The 22337-nt window shown below is 39.5% G+C and overlaps 1 protein-coding gene across 3 annotated transcripts in view; it reads right to left on the reverse strand.

Annotated features, from left to right (window-relative positions):
* Positions 1–15094, reverse strand: part of LOC124065794 (collagen alpha-1(XVII) chain-like) — a 20832-nt gene extending 5738 nt beyond the window's left edge. For 2 of the 3 annotated variants that reach the window (XM_046401590.1, XM_046401572.1), the window contains exons 1-39: positions 15017–15094; positions 13568–13634; positions 12810–12883; positions 11083–11322; positions 10904–10951; positions 10758–10811; positions 10605–10652; positions 10039–10182; positions 9546–9644; positions 9081–9149; positions 8912–8992; positions 8045–8095; positions 7668–7829; positions 7444–7524; positions 7304–7348; positions 6172–6294; positions 5778–6080; positions 5628–5678; positions 5523–5549; positions 5398–5424; positions 5242–5304; positions 5048–5143; positions 4896–4958; positions 4641–4676; positions 4494–4547; positions 4192–4263; positions 3369–3431; positions 2772–2843; positions 2608–2634; positions 2479–2514; positions 1946–1981; positions 1726–1842; positions 1501–1620; positions 1197–1268; positions 1049–1099; positions 900–962; positions 685–744; positions 422–448; positions 277–327 (exon numbers count right to left, since the gene is read on the reverse strand). In XM_046401590.1, the coding sequence (XP_046257546.1) occupies positions 277–327; positions 422–448; positions 685–744; positions 900–962; positions 1049–1099; positions 1197–1268; positions 1501–1620; positions 1726–1842; positions 1946–1981; positions 2479–2514; positions 2608–2634; positions 2772–2843; positions 3369–3431; positions 4192–4263; positions 4494–4547; positions 4641–4676; positions 4896–4958; positions 5048–5143; positions 5242–5304; positions 5398–5424; positions 5523–5549; positions 5628–5678; positions 5778–6080; positions 6172–6294; positions 7304–7348; positions 7444–7524; positions 7668–7829; positions 8045–8095; positions 8912–8992; positions 9081–9149; positions 9546–9644; positions 10039–10182; positions 10605–10652; positions 10758–10811; positions 10904–10951; positions 11083–11322; positions 12810–12873 (2896 nt within the window). In that variant the 5' untranslated portion in view covers positions 12874–12883; positions 13568–13634; positions 15017–15094. Of the gene's footprint in view, positions 1–276; positions 328–421; positions 449–684; positions 745–899; positions 963–1048; positions 1100–1196; positions 1269–1500; positions 1621–1725; positions 1843–1945; positions 1982–2478; positions 2515–2607; positions 2635–2771; positions 2844–3368; positions 3432–4191; positions 4264–4493; positions 4548–4640; positions 4677–4895; positions 4959–5047; positions 5144–5241; positions 5305–5397; positions 5425–5522; positions 5550–5627; positions 5679–5777; positions 6081–6171; positions 6295–7303; positions 7349–7443; positions 7525–7667; positions 7830–8044; positions 8096–8911; positions 8993–9080; positions 9150–9545; positions 9645–10038; positions 10183–10604; positions 10653–10757; positions 10812–10903; positions 10952–11082; positions 11323–12809; positions 12884–13567; positions 13635–14941 lie in introns of all 3 variants that reach the window. The other variant, XM_046401581.1, reaches the window with a different exon arrangement.
* Positions 15095–22337: the final 7243 nt, after the last annotated feature.

A 22337-nucleotide genomic window follows, 5' to 3' on the forward strand; every position in this document is an offset into this window, starting at 1 on the left:
TAAAAATTCTTTTAAAAAATGTCATGTACATGTGACAAGAATCCTCAAATAGCCATTTTAAAGATAAGTAACTATGATGATTGATTCTGCTGAATTATTAGCAATAATAGGGAAGTAAATCCTTTTTGGCTACATGTGGCACTGAGCAACTTTCATAGGAATAAAGTAGGCCCAGCATTCAATGCTGTATCCAGTTTCTCCTCAGTACATTGACACCCATAGATGATCTCTTTTTATAATACATTTTGTAAAAATCATTTGAATTTTTTTGCATACCATCACCTGGTTCCCCTGGACTTCCTGGAAGACCTGGCTGACCTGGTTCACCTGAGATAATCATCACTGTGTTAAGCCACAGACATGCCTGTTTTAAATGTGCGTAGTCTCTAAACATGCATACAGTGGTTTGCAGTTTCCTCACCTTGGTATCCTTGTACACCCTGAGCACCTATAAACAGTGAATAATAAGATGAATGAAATTTGAATTAATTTGAAAATGAATTTTTGTGAACCAGAGGCTCTAAATGATCTCCCAGAAGTATCCTAATGTTAACCAGAGACCTGCAACTTTCACTTATTAGTTTCGCAATTTAATTTTTTCCCTGTTTATGCATGAATACTTTATGCATATATTCCTATGAACTATTTTGTAAGAGACAAGCACACTTAAAAACTCAAACTTACCTGGTGGACCCCGCAGGCCTTGGGGTCCCGGAGGACCTGGTGGTCCAGCAAAAAAGGTTCCTAAGACAAAATAAAGAACAATATATCAAATGTGCCATATATCCAAAGTGCCAATCAAAAACACTAGAGGCTACATGCGACAGCATTTTCCTGTCTTACAGTCTTACTTACTCACTTACTCATTTCTCATCGGAAATCACATTTCTTTTACCAACCTGAAGTAGGGACAAAGCTGCCAGGGTCTCCTTTCTCTCCTGGAGGTCCAGGTAAACCAATACCTGTGAGGACAGCAAAGCAGTGTCCAATCAATTTAAAATCTGGTGCATGTTGATAATCTATATCAGTATCTGTATTGCAAGTTTACCTGGCGATCCAGGAGGACCTCTGCGTCCTGGAGGACCCTGTATAGTCTCACCTTAACAAAAGTTACAACGGCATTTGGACAATCATTACTTAGATTTAAGCCCAGTTGCTTGTTTCTCTTGATATCTCGCAAATAACTTTTCACATACCAGGAGGACCGGTTGGTCCAGGGGGACCTGGAGGTCCTGGTGGGCCAGGCTGTCCAGATAATGAAGACAGTTCTGTTAGAAATGAACACAGGATATAACATGTCAACTTTGGAAGGGACAAATCCATGAGGTTTTTTTAAGATTCATTTGGAGGCTGTGGATCAAACCATTGTGAGGCAAACAGCAGGATGTTACAATTTTGAAACTTAACCCTCCAGGGGTTTCCATCTATGCATACAGAGTAATTCTTGATACCACCAGATGGCACCAAAGTAATGAATGAAAGAAATTCCAAGGTACTCACTGTTTGTTCGGGTTGAACTGACAGTTTCCAAACCCGTGACACTGATACCAGGCTCACCAGGTTGTCCTTGCGCACCCTTCTCCCCCTTTTCTCCTTTCTCTCCTTGTTCTCCCTTGGGACCTAAATAATTTTGTCAATTTTTCATTGCAGAAAAAAAAATGCTCAATGCATTAACAATCTTAGCATCTAGTTGATGCTTGACATGGGTCAAGTCTTTGGATTTACCAGGTTGTCCTGGGAGACCAGCAGGGCCAATGGGACCAGACAGGCCAGGTGTTCCAGCAGGACCTGGAGGCCCAGCAGGCCCTGGTGGTCCAGGGATGGTGACAGCATCCGAGCCAACTAGAAATGAAAGATAATCACCTGTTACACTTTACAAGTGTTGTGCTATGGCTTAAAAACTAATGCACAGTACAGTTAGTACAACAAGTAATGCTGTTCTTACTTGGAGCAATGATTTTACCGGGTAATCCGGGTTCACCTGAGAGACAAAAAAAAAAAAAAAGGTTTAGGTTTACCCACAACTTTACACAGCTAGCATTAAGGCAAGTTACTCTGATGAAACTCTCAAATACACAATATCACTGACTCCAACAATGTTAATTGGACAGCTGCTGCATCACTTTGGTCCAGACCGAAACAATTTCTGATGAGTTCTCATGAAAGTTTGTACAAACGTTTTATGTCCTTTCATATGAACATAAACAGCTGAACCCCAGTAAAAGCAATAGCAACTATTTAAATTATCTACTTTCCCCTCTCCTTAGAAAGAAAACAAAGAGGGAAAAGGGAAACATGTTTTAGTTGTAAGTAAGCATAACCTCAAAGAATGTAATGTCAACTTGTTTTCTGTGCAATTAGTACATGAGGTAATGAAGATAAGTGTACAGATGCTTTAATTTCTTTTCATTGACATGCTTTTGCTTTTGTGTCCAATACCTTCTGTGGTTTGTGTTAGATTTGAAAAGAGGCATTTACCTTTAACACCAGGCTGTCCTTGAGTTCCAGCAATACCTGTGTTAATGCACCACAGCATAAAAATAAGATCAAATATACATAATATAATGTATAAACAGAGTAAACCATTGATGTTATATATTCTCATACCTGGGGGTCCCTGAAGCCCAGGAAGGCCTGAAAAACAACAAAATCTTGTTGCGGAAATGCAGTAAATCAAAAATAAGCTACAGGAAACACGGATTTCCTCAGGCAGTAACACAATTGATTCCATCACAAGTGGTTATACATGTGCCATAAGTGACTAGTGTTACCTGGGGGACCAACATCTCCAGGAAGTCCAGGTGGTCCTCTCACACCAGGAAGTCCCATCGAGCCAGTGTCACCTACATTTTTTTTTAAAAAAGAAGAACAGAAAAATTTTTACAGAACAATTTTCAATGAAACAACAGCTGATAAATCTTTTGCAATCTTTCCTTGGTGGCAGCTGCAGAAAAATCAGAATCTTTGTTCCTTAACTGAGAGGCTGCATGACTGATCTCTGTGACACATGATCTGTGTTGTAGCATCATTAAATCCCCACCTGCTCATACCCTGAATGTTCTTTTGTCCTTCTTGAGTCTGTATAATGTTGTCAAGTAATCTGATGTCACTGATTTGTACTTATTAATGACAAGTCACAATATTATAGCACTCTCATAGCATAATCACAGGACATACTTCTGTCTAAGCAACCAACAGCACCAATTGTTATCCAAGCATGTAGCTCTTTCAGGGAGCTGACACAATAAGCATAGCTGCCTGGAGATACAATGCAGTCCTCATTACATCTCCAGTCTCGAAATCTTATTAATGGAATCTCTCTTTTTGCTTTTATTATTATTATTATTATTATGAAGCTCTCTTCTCACCTTCAGGTCCCTTAGATCCCTTTGGTCCTGCAGGGCCCTGTGGTCCAGATTGTCCTGGTTCACCTTCATGAAAACAGGAGCCATCAACAACAAAACTCTTTTCCCTAACCAATAATAATTCTATTATGAAGGTTTGAAAATTAGAGCTTGGGTAGGTTATTTATTTCTGAAGCATTTTTTTCTTTTTAATATTTGTAGAAAATCTCATAACATCCTGACATCAGTCAGTAAAATCAAATGCCCGTCCCTCATTACACTTGACCTGCAGACCACAATACACAGCCCCTACGCTGAAGCTTGTGAGTGGGCTACAGATTTGTTCAGCAGCTAACCCTGTAAAGTCAGAACAAGGCACACACCCACAGCAGTGAGCAGTAACTGTCAGGCCAGGAAGCCTTTTTGGACTGGGGCACGTTTGTTACGTACCTGCAGCTCTTTAAACCGTCATGACACAGACAGCACAGAGGAGAGAGACGGAGGCAGCAGTGTGACCTGGTCGTTACATTTTTAGCCTATAGTCTGACATCTGTCACTGAATATTTTGTTGACAAACTCATGGTGAAAAAATTCATATGGTTAATGTCATTTAAGGCTTACATTACATTACATTATTTGTATTCAAGCTTAGGAAACTCTTGTCTTTGAGCAGTATAAAGCTTTAAGTACTTTATGCAAAACAAAACAAAACAATTGATTAGATTCGATGTGATTTGAACACATCGTTCACAGGCATCTTTAACACACTTGTACTTGAATAGCTGCTGCTGTGAGAGCTGTGTTATTATAAATTATGTGCATGACATCAAGGTATCTGTTTCCACACCTGCTGGGCCACGAGCTCCCCTCTCTCCATTGTCTCCTTTGATTCCTGGCAGCCCTGGTGTTCCTCGATCGCCTGCATTAAAAACAAAAACTGTCAATGGAGTGACCAGAAGGTTGTTTTAAAGTAATGAAGGCTATCTTCACTTCTTTCACTGCAGTTTATTAATAACTATGTGTTACACAAAGACATAGTAGCCTAATCATTTCAATGAATTTTGTTACACATTACACAATTTTATTTTAAGACTGTGTATTATAGTTTGCATGTGAGTCATGAAAATGAAATGAAAATAAAGCCCAAACCTTTTGCTCCTGGAACTCCTGCTTCACCCTGGAAACCCTTTGGTCCAGGAGCACCTGCATGCATACAGTATGCAACAGATTTAATACACGACTGCCAATTAGGAACAAAGACCAGACAAAACAACAAAGACATGTGGAAGTTTTTACCAGGGCTTCCTGTGGCACCCTGTTCTCCATTGGCACCTAAATCAAACAGGAAAGAAAGCATATTGTACATGTGTTTTCCCAGCCTGTCAAAGGTTTCCATTCAGTGTGTCAGTAAAAATCAATTTCCTCAAGAGAAACAGAAATTATTATTTCTGTCAAACTTTGATGATGATGTAAAGTTTAAGTTGCTTAGAAATAAGTGGAACATGCAAAACACTGGTGTGGTCCTTCACATGCTATCTGATATGACTTTACCTTTTGGCCCCATAAGTCCAGCAATACCAGGAGGACCGGGACGCCCTGGCTCACCTGCAGATCCTGTCAAAACCAGGTTTCATTTTCAAAAACCGAACACCTCATTGGGAGGCTTTCTGTATTATAAGGTGGATGACATAAACATTTTCTACCTTTCTCTCCAAAACCTGGTGGTCCAGCTTCTCCACGGGGGCCCATCTGTCCTTCCCGGCCCCTCTGGCCTGGTGGTCCCTCTGGACCTGGCTCGCCTGTCAAGAGAGTGGGAAAGTCTCAGTTCATGTTTTCTCCTTTTTTATTTCTAATGTCTACTTACAGTGAAATAAAAATGATCTCAACTTCACACTACCTGCACTTCCCTTTGGTCCCCTTGACCCATCTAATCCTGGGTGACCCATCTGCCCAGGAGGACCTTCAGAAAAAAGATATATGAGAGGCAAAGAAGCAACAGGCAGTAAGTTTATCACCTCTATGCGAAGGACAGATCTTCAACACACAGTCTCACCTGGGAGGCCAGGAAAACCGCCGTCACCTGCAAAAGAGCAGTTTATACTTGTTGGTTCGGGATTATAGATGTTTGATATTAATATATGAATTCAATTCATGTAGACATGCAGGATAATCTCCCACCTTTTTGTCCTAGCGGCCCTGGATCACCTGTAAAGAAACATCCAGACTTATGATGGACAGCAACAAAATATCAATTTCCAAATTTTAGGATTTGTGCAAACATGCCTTTAGGTCCTGGAGCTCCTCTCTCCCCTTTCAGTGAGTATGCAAGTGTTTCTAAAAGTAGGAAAAAGGTAGGATAAGTCATGCTGAAATATGTACTATGTTGTTTCACTGACACATGAGTTGATACAGCAGTGTTTTGTATCTCTGGACCTCTTAAAGCATCTGAGCGGAGTTCAGCCCTGACCAGCTGCTGGACGGCTCTCTGCAGGGCAGCACTGTCCTGTCCTGGTCCGTTGCCTGCACCGCCCCTTGGCACAGCAGCCCCCAGGTTGATCCCATTGTCAGAGCGGGTCAGGGTGGACGCAGAGGAACTCTTGTCAATGTATGATGAGTCCATTGGGTCGATAATGTTGACGCCAGAGGACGCCGACAAGCGGCTGGACCTGGCTGACACAGTGCCGGTGATGGCTTCAAGAGCATCAACTCGGTTCTTCAGGCGTTTGACTTCTTCACCTGTGAGGCCAGAGAGAAAGCGATGGGCATGTGCAGATCACCTTCAGTGCTGCTGGATGCATGTTTTTGTGTTTTGTTTTTTTTGTCTTACCCAAAGCGATGAGTCCAAAGAGGAGACCAAGCAGCAGGAGCAGGCTGAGCAAGAGGCCGAGCAGCCACTTCCACCAGCTGCAGCAGGAGCAGAAGCTGAAGCCTGATTCATCTTTCTTTATCTCTGAGAAACAGCAAAGTTGACAGATGGGTTCACAATTTTGCCTTGTTTGTATTTTTCTCCCAGAACAATAAGAAAACTGGACTTGATGCATTACATGAGTGTCCAGTCCTCCAATGTGCCATTTCCTCATTTAGGCTGTAGTACTTCATTGTTGAGAATATATTGGGAGAAGCTCATACTCATCCACATACTTTTGAGTTCAGTCTCTTATTGTCCTTAGTTTTTCTCCAATAATAGATTTTGAGAAATTTGTTTGCTTGCCATGTGTTAGACATGAGACGATTTCTTGGCTTTGTGCAACAATAACGGCAAGACTTGAGGAAATCACTCCACTGGACTCAGAGCTGAAAGTAACAAGTACATTTATACAAGAACTGTACTTAAAAACAAATTTGCGATATTTGTGTGCCAACTTTACTTATGTATTTCATTTTCACGACACTTCAACTTCTACTTCATATTTCAATAATGGGCAATAATGTACCTTTTACTATGTATAGTACCTATAGATAAATATGGACGCTGTCTCATATGTTATATCATATATATTAAATCAAAATCATTAAATATAAACACAGCAGCCTTTTACTCATTTAATACTTTAACTATACATTCCTCATAATACTTTTGAACATTTATTTGGGTAACATTTTTACAGTCTGGAATTGTTATTTGAAGTCTAAGACTTCAAGGTCACTTATTACTCAAATAAGCCACAACTGACTTCATCTGTGAATTTTGCACATGTTGCACATGTTAAGTTATTTGTAATACAATGTCATATGTCATAACAATGTTCTAACACATTATTGTACATATTATTGCACACTAACATACAAAAATGAGAAAAATAAAATTAACCATTCAACTCTAAAAATTCTTCTCCTGTAATATACTCAGCGCTGTTTTAGAAATTCTGTTGTGAATCTAGTTTTCAGAGGGAGTCTGGCAGGATTTGACTGTAGACTTAGATATACAACAGATTATAATAAAAAGAGTACATGCATACCTGCATAGGTGGCTTTGTCTTTAGTGGCAACTTTTAGGGTTGCAGCTAAAAACAAAGGAAACAGTAAATAATTACATGGTGAATAAGAGGTATAAAGTATGCATTGAGTCCAAAAATCGATTCGTTGTATGTTAGTTTACATTTGTCATCAGTTCCTTCCTCCATTGTGCTGGACGACAGTTTCTGTTTTTGTCTCTTCAGTGAGTCCTCAGAATATGCAGCTACAAAATGTAACAAATGCATGCATGACACCACTAATTATACACATCTTTAGTGATTTGAAATAGCAGTATTAATATAATGTGAGGCAGCAGGGAAGCATTACAGTGTTAGTAATACAGGCAGCAGTAGTATTTGGTATTACCAGAAGCACCGACAGGCGCAGCAGACATGAACTGCTTCCCCATGTCCTTGGTCAGGACCAGCCGCTCTGTCTCCTTTTTGAGGGGAGCGTTGTCCTTCTCTATCAGCACAAACTTAAAGTCTTTGGCTGGAGCCTCGTCATAAGAGGGACTGCTGGGTCTCCCTGACAAACAAACATCATGACATGAGAAACTCAAACATAATGAAGACCTACTGAGTCTACTGTAAATAATCAGGATCCAGTGTCACAGAGGTAAAGTAAAAACTGACTCTAACTGTAATGGCTGTAAGGTGGTGACAGATGAATGAATCAAATCAATGTGTTTTTTTTAAGCAATAACGGAATCTGTAAATCAGTCTAAATATTTAATGTTGCACCTGTGGTTGTGCTAATTCCAGTGCTGGACATGTTTTTCTGCACACCATAAACTGTGAAGAGACAAACGCACACATTTAGGCAGTAATTCATCATTGCAAAAATGTTATAACATGATTTATAATGTGCTTTCTTCTCACCACTTCAGTATCTACTGTAACAGAATGTTTTCATATTGCACATTTCTGCAAACCACCCGAATGATACATTTGTACATCATATATTACTTTGTACATCACCGTGCCCATCACATCAACATTTCTAAAACACAAATTTTATTTATTATTCATCTTCTTTTTTATTTTAAAATGTTAACCTTTCTTGATGTTTTTTTCTTTACAGATTTCAGTCGTACATTGGGACCATTCTGTGTTTAAGGTCTGGTTATGTTTAGGCACAGGATGAGGAAAAAGATCACGTTTTGGCTCCAAGCAAACAAAATGTCTCAGTGTTTTGTTTTATTGACAGAAAGGTGGCTCTCATCTCCTTAAAAATATTGAAATGTCTTCTCATCGTTTGGCCGCCATCTTGCCTAGAAGTCACAACCAGAGGTCTCTCATTTACAGATGTTAATACTCCGTCTCAAACAGTGCTCTTTTGCTTGGCTACTGTCTAGATGCACTTTCAAATGTTGAGACGTCGACTGGAGCAGTGGTCAAACAAACAGTTCTTCATTCTGGCAACTGAGACAACTCTCAAAAGAACATTTGAGCATAATACCTTATGATATCTTATAAACATTTTCCATTTTCCCATTTTTTGATGTTGTAGCAAGATATTAATCGATGATTACAAGATAAACTACAGATATTCCTTGTTATTGATATTGATATAAATATCACTACGTGCATAGAGACGACATGTTTTACCTATATGTGCGTTGGTCCCGGTGGGGGAGAGGCCAGTGGGGCTGGTGGTGACCAAGTTATTCTGAACACCATACACAAGAGCTGAGACAGAAGGAAAAAAATGACATGCTGATCTACTGTTAGCTCCAAGCTTAACATGTAGAATGTGAAATGACAGGAAGAGGCTCACCAGAGCTGCTAGCAGATATTCCACCGTTCATGGAGGGAGAGCTGAGTGCCAGGTTGTTCTGAACTGCTCCTGTACATGACAAAACACAGTACGGTCTTATTTGTGTATCTATAACAGTTGGAAAAGAAAAAGATTGTGAATAAAAGCATATTCTATTCTCAGTCTCATAAATACCAAGTCACACAACAACTTTCTGCTGTAAAAATAGTCAGTCTGACTAAAAGATATCAGTCTGTGTAATATCTGCAAGGACACAAACATTTTTCCTCATCTAATTATTACTGCTTTGAGCGGCATTTGAGCGGCAAAAGATATTTTTTGTTTGAAAAAAAAAAAACCCCACAAAGTCCATTTGCTAAGGTGTGACCCTTACAGTTACACACATAATACACAGTACTTGTACATCTGCAGTTATTTTCCTCGTCAACAGGTTGCTGATCTTATAGGTTGTCACATATAACTGACCTGACTGGTAGAGGGTGGAGGTAGTAGGCAAGTTATTGGGGTTGGTATTGTAGCTATGGCTGTTGCTCACACCTCCAGACCAAATGCTGCCATAGTGGTCTAGTATGGAAGACAGAGAGATGGCATTCACGCAAGTGAAACATTAAAACCTGAGCACATGTGGAAGGCACAATATGTTCCTTTAATAAGGATACAGTGGGCCTAGTCTTTGTTCTGCTGTATAAAGGAAGCAACATTTCGAAACATAAGTATCATATCATCAAATCATAGTTATTGATGTGGTACGGGATACCTCAGTTGGTATTTGCAAAACTAAACTACTGAACCACTGCCATGACCAAAAACAGACAACTAAAATGCAAACTTGCAATCATATATGGTCCTTCATTCATTTCCTGCTGACTGTAGCCTATCACAGCCTTTCAGTGCCCACTGACTATAAATTTTAACATCAATCTTAAAGATAACGGACATGACAGCCGATTGGTTGAACCTGTGCTAGAGCTTTCAGACATGGTCCTAGTTTCCACGCTGGCCTTCTTGGGGATCGGCAGTGTGTTGTCAGGAGACTGAGCGGGGCTGGTGCCGGTTGACGCGTTTCCTCTCAGCAGACGCTTCACGTCATCCAGCTCCGTCCCTGTGCAGCAGAGCTACCAGTAGGCATCAAACAATTTAAACCACTCACTCAAATTCAAAATGATTATACATAGTGGTTACATTTACACTTTAAGCTTATATATAAAATGTTAGTTTAGTAAAAGACCATGCGTGAAATATTTCATGCAGTTTTGTAAGAGGAATAACTTTTTTTCTTGTATAATTTTTATACACGTATGTACGGCAGCTTCTCTTCTTCCAGTGCATTCTGTCTTTAAAGTTCTTTATATATTCTGTCTGTAAATCTCGATTTGTTACTTGTACTTGAGTAAAAAGTGCAGTGTTACCCTCTGAAATATGGAGTGGAGGTACAAGCGTCATAAAACAGAAACACTCAAGTACAGTACAGATGACATATGACAGATGAGTGGGCTGAGTATGGCTGTGAAGAGCTGTACTCACAGCTTGCTGTGGGTGAAGCGCTCTGAAGCCTGGCTCTGATCTCACTCTCTAGCAAACGGAACATAAAAAATATCATCATTGCTTTAACCTATGATACTGATCAGCAAAGTAGTAAATACGTATTGATATGTGATTATAGAATTGTTAGCGTACCTCTGCTCTGAGTTCTCCCTCTGGTGGCAGAACTTGAAGTTGCAAATGAAGTACCTAAAGGAAAAAAAAAGAATATATATATATATGGACAGTTTGAATAAATGTGCACATTCTCGAGTACAGTGCGAGATTTAAGTCAAACTTACCATATGCCTTTCTGCTATATTCTGGAGAAGAGTCTGAGCTTGAACTCTCTGAAACACAGGGACAAAATAAATATTAGCCTTCAATATATTAACTCTAATTCAAATGCTGTGAAGTATTCTGCCCCCTCGTTCAGTCTCTACAACAGCATGAATTAATCAACCTTTCAACTACGACTAACCATCAAAGACCTCTGAGAGAGCTGCAGCCATGGTGGTGGTGCTGGACTTTGTCACTGTCACAGCACCTAGCCCACCTTCCCCTTTTCCTTCTCTCCCACTGCTTGCAAAACTAGAGGATGTGCTAGAAGATCCCCCTCCAGCAGTCCTGAGTGCTGCCCCTGAACCCCTCGATGTAGGTGAACACCCTCCTCCTGACGGAGCTCTTCCACCTGACCCTCCTACAGTCACAGAGAGATCACCTAAAGGAAAAGAAAAAAACATTAAAAGACAGGAGCAGAGGGTTTACCACCTCATGGTAAATAATTCAAATATCACCCTTGCGTTTTTTCCTCTCATCTCTAAAAAGCTCATAAAGCCCTCATTATATATCCAGATGACATTGCTCTAGTGGCAAATGTCTAACAGCCCAAAGCCAATCCCAACTACAAGACTGTACTTGCAAAGTTAATCTTTAAACTAGAAAGTGAACTATTTCAAGTATTTTTTGTTGTCAGATTTCCAAAGTAATTCTACCCCTGTCTGCTGGTGTGCCTGGACATGTCTTGTTATTACTCTATAACGTGCACACCCTCCACTCTTATTTGAGACTGATTTATGACACTCAGATGTTTTGCTGTCACCGGTGCCGCCCGTGGTAATGATCTTTCTGTCTCATGAAAATAATTATCTGTCACTTTGAAACTTGGTGGACCTCTAGTGTTGCACTACACTTTAAGTACTTCATTTTCACTGTTTCACTAACACTGTTGTACAGTATCAGAAAGTCCCTTTTTGCTCTGTTTTGGCCTCCCTTTGTTTGGGTCCTTATGACCTGCTATGTTCTCAAGCTAGTGGCTATCCAGCTAGAAATTAAACAGTATAAACAGGCACTTTTTTTCAACTTTTGACATGTGTTCTGGATTACTCATCCTAAGTGTTAATGTAATGTGTAACATATTGTCATATTTGAAGCGTAATCTTTAAGCGTAAACTTTAACTGGAATGATGGGACCAGATTATAGTAAAATATGAAGAAATACTCTTAGCAAGCTCAGAGAATAAGAAATAAAGGCCTGCTTCCAATAAAGACCTGGTGCATTTGAGATAAATAAAGGCCTTAGTCACTGTTTGAGGAAATATGTTATAAAGGTTTTTCTGTTTAAAACATTTGACTGCTGCTGCATCTAGAAATAAGGGAAAACAAAAATAGTGAGCTAAAGTCATTAAAATGATTTATAGGTCTGAAGCTATGGGGTAATGATTCTCTGTAGCTTTGCCACTTCCCAACAACCTCTTACACATTACAGATAATCATTTGAGCCATTGTTAATACAATAAAACATTGATTAATGTTGCTTTAGCTTCACACAATCTACTACTCAATATGTGTAACCATGCAACAAAATCATTTCATGTGGCATAATTTGTAGTGGCAGTCAAGTAGTTGTTACTGATTTTGTGATCATTGTAAAGAAGACTTCACTTACTGATTAAATGTATACTGATGCTCTTATGTTTTCTACCATGTGGCCTTGGTTCACTCTTCATTAAAATGACATTGTGCTAAGGAAAACTGATCACTGTGTGCACAGGGATTTACTATATTCATCCACGCTGGATGAAGTGGAAGTGGAAGCAGAACTTTCGGATAACCTTTAAATGTTGTCATCAATCTACAACCATATACTGTGCAGCAGTGCATTGCTGTTTTTGCATTTCAGAATGGTAAACACCTCTTGGTGCTTACCTTTGCTGCTTTCTCCAACGTCTCCACCAGAACCGACAGACTTGACTGTAATTAGATTGTCCATCCAATGCTAGCTGCTCCAAAAACAGAGTGTATTCCGTATTATTCTTCAAAAGATTCACGATGGAAAGACTATTGTAGAATACTGTAAGGAACATGTAGGAGTAAATTCTGTGAAAAATACATATTTTCACTATATAGAACTGTAATGTTATAATGTCCAAGGCACTATATACACACAAAGTCCATTCATACGTTCGCATTTTGTGTCTGCTCGTATTTCTCCCTTTTGTAGCCATACTTCCTATGGAAAGAGTGCTTTAGACTCCAACATGCCATTGAAGGTTCACCTGAAGCTGCACAGAAAGGGCGTAGCTCTTTGTTCCCTTGATGAATGTACCTTTGAACAAAAAGACCCTATAAAGCTAATGGCTACAGAGACTCAACTGAAAGAGGCCTGTCTGAGGTTTCAGTCATAGCTGGAGGAAATGATATAAAATCTTTGCCTTACAGTCATACAGATGTACTGACCCTATGAGTGGATACTGACACTGACATGGACCATTTTGTTTGATAATGATATTCACTCCAGAGAAAAAAATACCATTAATAAACTCAAAATAAACAATGTAAAGCAAAACAATGTCAATCATTTTTTGAAACGTGTTATTTGTTATTCTTTCCATGTTAAAGCTGCCATGACTTAAATGTTTATGTTATTATAACATATAAAATGATACTGAATATGGCATCATCACCTTTTTTCTGTAGAAAAATGAGACAATCGGTGCAGTCTGAGTCGCTTTCAGCCCATTTATCTCAGTGCTGTTGGTGAGAAAAACAGTTAGTGTGTGCAGGCGTCTGCTGCAGTGTGATTTATTATGCTGCCACTGGGGGGCTGCAGAGTTTCCAAATTTCAAATTTTAAGTTCTGCTGAAACAGGACAACAACTGTCAAGAAGAGAAGACAGCAGAGAGGATTCAGCCTGACTCAGGGCTCTCTGGCACAGATGGAAGAAGCAGCATTTGTAATATCAACACAGTTATGTGTAAATGTAAGTTTAAATTGATAAGGAAAAAAACACACCATTTCTAAATACACTTATAGGCTATTCTACTCCAGGCTTGGTCTGGCAGGACCAGTATCTTATGATGCCTAATGTTAACTAACGTATAATTGTTGGCAGATTTTGCTATTCACTTATAAACCTTCTCCACTTGTGCCACTGTTACACTATATTTCACAATTTAGCATGAGTGGATAACACTTCAGTGGCCACAGTAGTTGATGTTCACACAAAAGTTACATAGACTTGCTTTAAAGACAGTAATGTGGAATATGGAGAGATGGGAGGATTTTCTGTTCAGCACAAAACAGATCAGATAACTCAAATCATGTTCCTATTATTTAGCAACATGAAAGACTTTATGTGTTGTTCTCACACTGACTGTCAGAGACAGATTTTAGACAAATAATGGTTAAACATGGTTCTATTTGGCTCTCCAGGCTGTTCAGTTCCATTCTCTGAAATGTATTTTTCATAAGAATGCCTGTTTTGTATTTAATCATATATGGCAACTTCATGATCTCACCAAATTTTTTTATTTCATGTGTCTTGTCTCGTCTAAATGTACTTAATAATCTATGGTACCTTTCATTTTTGTATTTCATGCTTCATATTGTATGTATTAGATGTTTATATACAGATTTATAACTTATAACTTTTTAACTTCAGTGGCCTTGAATTTCTTCAACTTCCCTTGCATGACATCAGTAAAGTTGATCTGACCTAATCTTTGAAAGACACAAGCCATTATCTGACAAAACTTTGAGATAAACAAATTACAGATCATCTGTTGTATCCTGCCTTGGGGCCAGTTAAGAATATTCAAGCTATATGTCACAAGTAACAAATTTGAATCACAGGCTGCTACTATTATTATAGTTATTACTGTTATTGACAAGCATCATGCACTACCATATGTGCTTATCTTTAATTAGCATCAACCTGAAACCATACATAGTTCAGTCTTACATGCATACATACATTACTCCTTTATACTGACTACTTTTTTAGTGATTTTATAAAACATTTCCATCCTCAATAGAGAACCGCACTGAGCTTTGCTTACCTTTCAGATCATTTGTGCAAAGATAATTTGTCCCCCTCTTAAGTCCCCCAGCAAAGAAAATTGAATGAGTCTAACCTGTTAAATCACATTGCGGCATATAAAGTCCAGGTGCTGAAGGAATATGCTGTGCAGTGTCAGGTCGTTGCATGTGTGTGAAGAGTTCAGCTATTAGCTTTGCCTCATAACTTCAGTCGACAAGTTCCAACAAAGCAGCGTGTTACAGGCTCACTGTTTGGACACTACAGGAAATGTGGCCTGAGGCTCAGTGAATAAAAGACTGGTATAAGAACAGTAAAAGTGATTGAACAATGTGGTGTACCGCTGTATTACTAATTACTTATGTTTGTTTCTATAATTACCTGCACGTTTGAGGCGTGAACGTTGAGTAAACATGCTTTGAAGGAATGTAACCTTGAACCTTAAAGGCCTTAAAAATGCTTAATGTTAAGGCAAATGAAGAGTGAAAACATTTCTCTTCAAGCATTTTTTTCGTTAGCAGAAAATAAGCTGCTGAAAATCACGATTCAGCAGCAAATCCCTCATTATGTGTATAAATATCTATTTGGTTTTTGTTTCAGGCAACAAACCAACAGAAAACTACTACAAATACAGCTTCTTCTTAAAAACACACACATGCTTCCATTGTAAAAAGACGTTATGTTATGTTATGCATGTGATGAGTGTGATAACATGCTTTCCAGCTGCAGTGAAGCCTGACTGACACTCCCTCCTGAACCCTGACTGCACTTTGTAAGATTTATATTCATTCACATTTCAGTTGAGAAATGCATCCTTAACAAGGCCGCAGGTACACAATTATAGTTTTTTGCGTACAGAATAATAGCAGGAGAGCTAACAGATGCTACGCTAGCAGACTAGAAAAACATTCATCAATTTAAAGCAAAAGGAAGCTGCTCGAAAACACGGTTAGTGAGATGAGTAAACATTTCATCGCTGACTAGAAGTTACAGCTGGCTTTTATACTATGAGCCCGGACAAAATTTAAGCTGCTCTTACAGCACATAAAGTAGTAAGACTGACCAAGACGTTGTTGTAAAGCCAGATATGCCTGCCAGGATTCCAATACTTTGATCAGATATGACGGACGTGTTATCGGTACACCTTAGGAATATCTTCAGCACAAAGCACAGTCATGTCAGTTCACACCTGCATGTAGACTTGTTAAAAGTTTAAAATTTGTGCTTTGCTAATTAAGACATCCACAGCAATAGCTACATGTATAACCGTAATCATAATCAGAACTTCAGCAGCAGTCATTCAGCCCTAATAACTAGCCTCCTGTAGTTACTGTTACAGCTGTGATGAAGGACAATATTAGCCATTTCCTTCACTGTGTCAGAAACATGACTGTGTACAGGATATAGTGTACATTTTAACCACCATCCTATGTCTCAACACTATGAGTAACACTATTATTAATATCAATTTTAAGACAATGAGCTGAAATGTTGATGCTTGATGTGTTTTAACATCCAGTGCAGCAAGTGCAGCTTGCCCTGTTGGTGTTCATATACTTGTTAAATTCACATTTTGCACTACTAAATGTTCTCTTACAAGTATCCTTTAATTTAACCACGAGTAACACTGCTGATATGACATTCATTTTTAGAACCCATTCATATCATATCCTGGTAATGTCAAACAGCATACGAACCGGGACCGGGACAGGAAGAGACTAAATAAGCTGGTCAGGAGGGCCAGCTCTGTCCTGGGCTGCCCACTGGACTCCGTGGAGCAGGTGGGTGAGAGGAGGATGTTAGCCAAGCTGACATCCATCATGGACAACACCTCTCATCCTCTGCATCAGACAGTGGAGGCTCTGAACAGCTCCTTCAGTGGCAGACTGCTACACCCTCAGTGTAGGAAGGAGCGCTACCGCAGGTCTTTCATTCCCGCTGCTGTTAGACTGTATAATTCTATGGTCTAGTCCTCTTTCTTCCCTTATGAGGACTTGTATATAGCTTTATAGTGTACTATTTTTACTTACCTTGTAAATTGTTAATTTATTTCACCTCTATATTTTTTGTAACTGTTTATGCACACTTTTTGCACTCTTGTGTTCTTGTGAGCTGCCACAACAGGTGAATTTCCCCACTGCGGGATCAATAAAGTTCATCTTATCTTATCTTATCTTAAATGTACAACCTTTAACAGCCTGGATAACATAGAATTAAACCAAGACCAACCAAAGGAAGCCACGAGGCCTGTTCTTATGATGGACATGTGATTTTTCAGTTCAAATAAAGGTGTTGCTCCAACAAGTCTGAAATCTCTTGAGTGAAGCTGATGCATTCTTTAGTGACACAAGCACTTTTGATATGGCATGTCTGTTAATTCCACAGTGATCAAAGAAAAACACAGTGTGATGTGCTTTTCCATCACCCTCACACATTAAGTGTCTCAACTTTAATGAGTTGTCCACCAGTAGTGGAAGGTAACTAAGTACATTTAGTAAGTACTCTGCTTAAATGCAGATTTGGAGTACATGTACTTTGGTTGAGACTCTCTAGTTACTTACTTACTGAATATATATATATTTTTTAATTACAATGTACTCCGACTTCCTTCCTTCTCCAGACCAGTCCTAGGTGTACCCCACCTCTCGCAGCTGGGATAGGCTCCAGCCCCGCCACGACCCCTGATAGATCAGCGGTATAGATATATATATATATACCACACCTGAATTCAATAATAAAGAGGTGTGTTTCAATATTGTTGTCCCTATGGTGTAGCTCAAAATGAGCCCCACATCAACCAGTTTCAACACCAAACCTGCTTTAATATTAATACATGGCTCAGAATAATAAGCACATTTCCTCAATTAAATTTACATATCTTTACTTAACCCTAGAACACTAACGTCGGGTGATTTTCACCCACACAATTTTGAAGTGATCGAATTTTACAACCAAATGAAGGGATGTGTTGATACTTTCGACCAAATGTGTGCTCAGTACAGCTGTGAAAGAAAAACCAAGAGGTGGCCACTGTGTGTCCTATATGGCATGATGAACGCTGGTGTGATAAACTGTATTTTATCCGAGATATTATATCGGGTAAAATATACCCAACGTTAGTGATGGTGTTACTAATTTTAACGTTAGTGTTCTAGGGTTAAGTAACACTTTCAATAGCTCCAAATTCCTTGAAAATGTCACAGGATAATAAAATCATTTTAACACCATTCAAAAATGTTGACTGCTACATCTAAAGTCTTCACTTAGGCTCTCGTCCTAACTACCTCTGTTCAAATACCAGCAGTAGCCAAGTGAAAGTCACACAAAAAGCCACATATGCTGTGCTTTTTGTATGAATCATACCTTAACTTTCTTGTGCAGGCAACCAGCCCCAGGTGTTTCACAGCATGTACACCTGAGACATGTTTTGTGCAAAATACTTTTTAGAGACGTGACTCACTGGTAGCAGTGCTGTAAATCCTCCCACATGAGTTGCAGTGATTTGTCATATTCACTTGGTCACATGGCTGTCTCAAAAACGATTTTTTTCCAACTGTTTTTAAAGGATAGGTCTGGTGATGTTCTTTTTGTTTCCACAAATACTATGAAAAGGCCAAAGCCAACAATCAACTGAGTGATAAAATATTGTGTCTAGCGAAAACCTGATACATCATGTATGTTCCTCTTTGTCATAGAGCTCCAAAAACTGTTAAAAACACATCAGTGAACCACAGTGTTGCAGTGGGTGACATATTCCTTCATTACCACAAGCACAGATCTAAAATATATCACTGATAGTCTTGTACAGTATAACCCTGCAAGACCCTGAGACCACTGGGCAGTGGTCTGCTAGCTGTTAAACAAGGAGAAGCAGCTTTTACTCATCATACAGCACAACATAGGAACCAAGTGCCTGATAGTCTTGAATGCCCCAAATATTTAAGTTTTTCAGTTTAGACTGAAAACCTTATAGCTCTCAAGAACTTTAAACTAAATATTTTAAAGAGGTTTTTTTTAATCATTGTATACTTTTATCATCTTACATCTTTTTCATCTATTCATTTTTATTTATCCACTTATTTTTAATTGTTTATTTCAACTGACTTGTTCAAACTTTCTATGTTGTTTTAAGAGCAGTACCTTGAATCTACCTCTTTATCAAACAGGCTTTGTAAATAAAACAGCCTTGAATTGTGTAAACCTGAAAGGAGAGATATTTGATGCACATTTAACATTTAAATTTTGCTCATCACTTTAAAACTGGTATATTTCACTGAATTATTTTCATCTGCTTTGCTTTCCCTTTGCTATACTTCATTTTATAATCTTCAATATGCAAAGATTTGCTGACTTTTGAAATAAGATCAGCTTCTTGTTCACTTTCAAAACTCCTAACTCCTCTTGGGTATATGTTTTTTTACAACAAAGTCTCAGCTGAGAGTCAGATACTATAGAGTCAGATAGTCCAGAAGGGGATGGGTCTGTGCAGCAGCCAAGTGCAATGTGGTCAGGGGGCTGGAAGGAGGGAGTACAGGAGGAATTGCTGGAGGCAGAGCAGTGAATCTGAGGCACGGGGAAAACAGGGTTAGTACAAGAAAACCTGAGCAAAAACAAGAGAAATAATCTGATCCAGTGCATTGACCACAGTATGAACCGTAATGCTCTGGCAGATTGTGAGTGAATGGGCTGGTGCTTGAGTACAGGAAGTTTTAGGTGGAGCTGGTTGGAGATAATGATCAGCAGGCTTGCAGGTGAAGAGGGGCGAAGGGAAAGTAGGTCTGCTCTAACAAACAAACATACAGACAACACATAAATACGCACACACACACACACACAGAAGCAGTGCATGCAGCATGTGTAGCATGTGAAAATGTTAGCATGTATGAGCATGTTATCAAAGTGTATACATTTAACTGTGTGTGCATTTCAATATTTTCACCCTAACTGACCTCCCATACATTAGAGCTGGCACCAAGCAAAGCATTAGATTAGATTAGATTAGAACGTGACATCATCAACAACATCATGATGCTTCTTTCTTTAGTTTCACTGGGTTCACCGCTTTGTGAAAAAAAGTGTTCACTATGGCCACATGTTTTGAAAAGAAAGGATCAAAGACCTGAAACATTGCACTAGTAACAAAATTGGAGTTGATACATCAGCAGAACTGACAAAAAGACTTGTACAAGTCTGTACCTGAGGCAGTTGTAGCAAGTTTTCGGAAGCAAAAACACGAAGAGCAACTGTAATAACCGCCAATGTTTGTTACAAAACCAACTCAATTACGATTAGAAAATGGAATTCCAGCATATCACATCCCCCAAAGATTTTGAATCCCTTTGTAAAACCAGTGTGGTCACAAATCATGACAGCAGCGTCCCTGACACTTGGGAGACTGATAAGATAGATTTCCATGAGTAAACCCAATCAGATCAAATCCTAGAGCTTCACATATTGCTCCAGAACATAAAACAGCTGAGTGATGTGAATGAGGCAAAAGTTAGGACACTTGGACAAAAGCTGGAGCAGGTACAGGCAGTTAACAGCTTCAGTGAGATGCTTATGGTGGAAGAGAAGGTGAATATCCATAGTGAAAGGGTAAGGATGCTTGCAAAGCAGCTGCAGTGCAAGGAGTGTTCAAATTTAAATGAGGAGGACTTAAGAAGTGAACCTGAGATGGTTTCAGTGCGGTAAAGGTTTGTCAGCCCACCCAGAGAAGGCCAGCATCATGGGAAACATTAATAGATTTAGGTGGTACAGAATGACAATTTAAAAATGAAGCTAATTTAACTGTTTGTTCTCACTTCTTTCTCCTTCATTTGGAATACAGGAACCACTGGGGTCTCCCAGAGTCCAGTAGTTCCACCACCACCTTATTATCTATATTTATATCTATACCTATATCTATATAACGCTCTTTAGATCAATATCTATATATCAATTTGTCTATTGTGTCTATATGTCTACATCTATGCATATATACATATATATATATATATGTCTATTGTGGTGGAGGGGGGTTAATGCCCTAATGATCCCAGGAGCTATGTTGTCAGGGCCTATTTGTCCCTGGCAGGGTCTCCCCAGACAAATTGGTTCTGGGGAAGGGTGAGACAAAGCACAGTTCACAGACAGAGACCTCGATGAAAGGTAAAATCAAGGACAAGTGTACCCTGGCTGAAGGGTTACTTGGGCCCTGCTCTGGAGCCAGGCTTGGAGAAGCAGCCCGTTGGTGAGCGCCTGGTGGCCAGGCCTTTGCCCATTGGGCCTGGCCGGGCCCAGTCCGAAGCATGGACATGGGTCTGTCCCACCATCTGCAGGAGTCCGGTGCGGTGTGGATCGGAATTGCAGACAAAGTTGGAGACCTTGGCTGTCCGATCCCCGATTGGTGAAGCTAGCTGTTTGGAAATGGAATGTCACCTCACTGGTGGGAAAGGAGCCTGAATTTATGTGAGAGGTTGAGAGATACCAGCTAGATAAAGTCAGGCTCACCTGTACGCACAACTTGTGCTCTGGAACCAGTCTCCTTGAGAGGGGTTGCACTCTTTTCCTCTCTGGAGTTGGCTTTGGTGAGAGGCGGAGGACAGGAGTGGGCTTACTTATAGCCCCACGGCTCTCTGACTGTATGTTGGGGTTTACCCCAGTGAATGAAAAGGTTGCTTCCCTGCCTCTTTGGGTCGGGGAATGGGTCATGAGTGTTGTTTGTGTGTATGCAGCAAATGACAGTTCAGAGTACCCACACTTTTTGGAGTCCATGGGAGAGGTGCTGGAAGATGCTCCTAGCTGGGATTCCATTGTTCTACTGGAAAACTTCAACGCTCACATGGGCAACGACAATGTGACTTGGAGGGATGTGATTGGAAGGAACAACCTGCCTAATCTGAACCTGAGTGGTGTTCAGTAATTGGACTTCTGTGCTACTCACAGTTCTTCCACAACTAACACCATGTTTGAACATGAGGATGTAAGATTTTAAAATTTGACATGTTAATGCCATAGTAATTTTAATTCAAAATTGTGATAGCTGATAATCTTAACACTGAATGACACCATTTTATCAGCATTGTGAGAATTTTAGATACTTAAAGTACATTTTGCTGATTATACTAATGAAGTCCCATGTTGAATGAAGGACTTAATTTGTAATAGAATATTTATGACATTTCTACCATTGTTAAATGTTTGGTTTTTTTTTCCATGACCTCAACAATCCTTAGCCCTAACCATAATCACAGAGGATAGAAATACTATATGGTTGTTAAGTCTCCTGGGTATAGATGAAAGGACAGCATTGTACACGGAGACAGGTGCTCCCTCTGTTGACATAGATGATTGTTGGAGGAATTCACATAGATCTCTTCCTTTGCTCCTGTTTCGAGCAATCTGTCTTCCCGGTCCAAAATGTGAACATTGCTGTC

This window comes from Scatophagus argus, chromosome 2 (genome assembly GCF_020382885.2).
Source record: "Scatophagus argus isolate fScaArg1 chromosome 2, fScaArg1.pri, whole genome shotgun sequence".
In the NCBI taxonomy this organism is placed as follows: domain Eukaryota; kingdom Metazoa; phylum Chordata; class Actinopteri; family Scatophagidae; genus Scatophagus; species Scatophagus argus.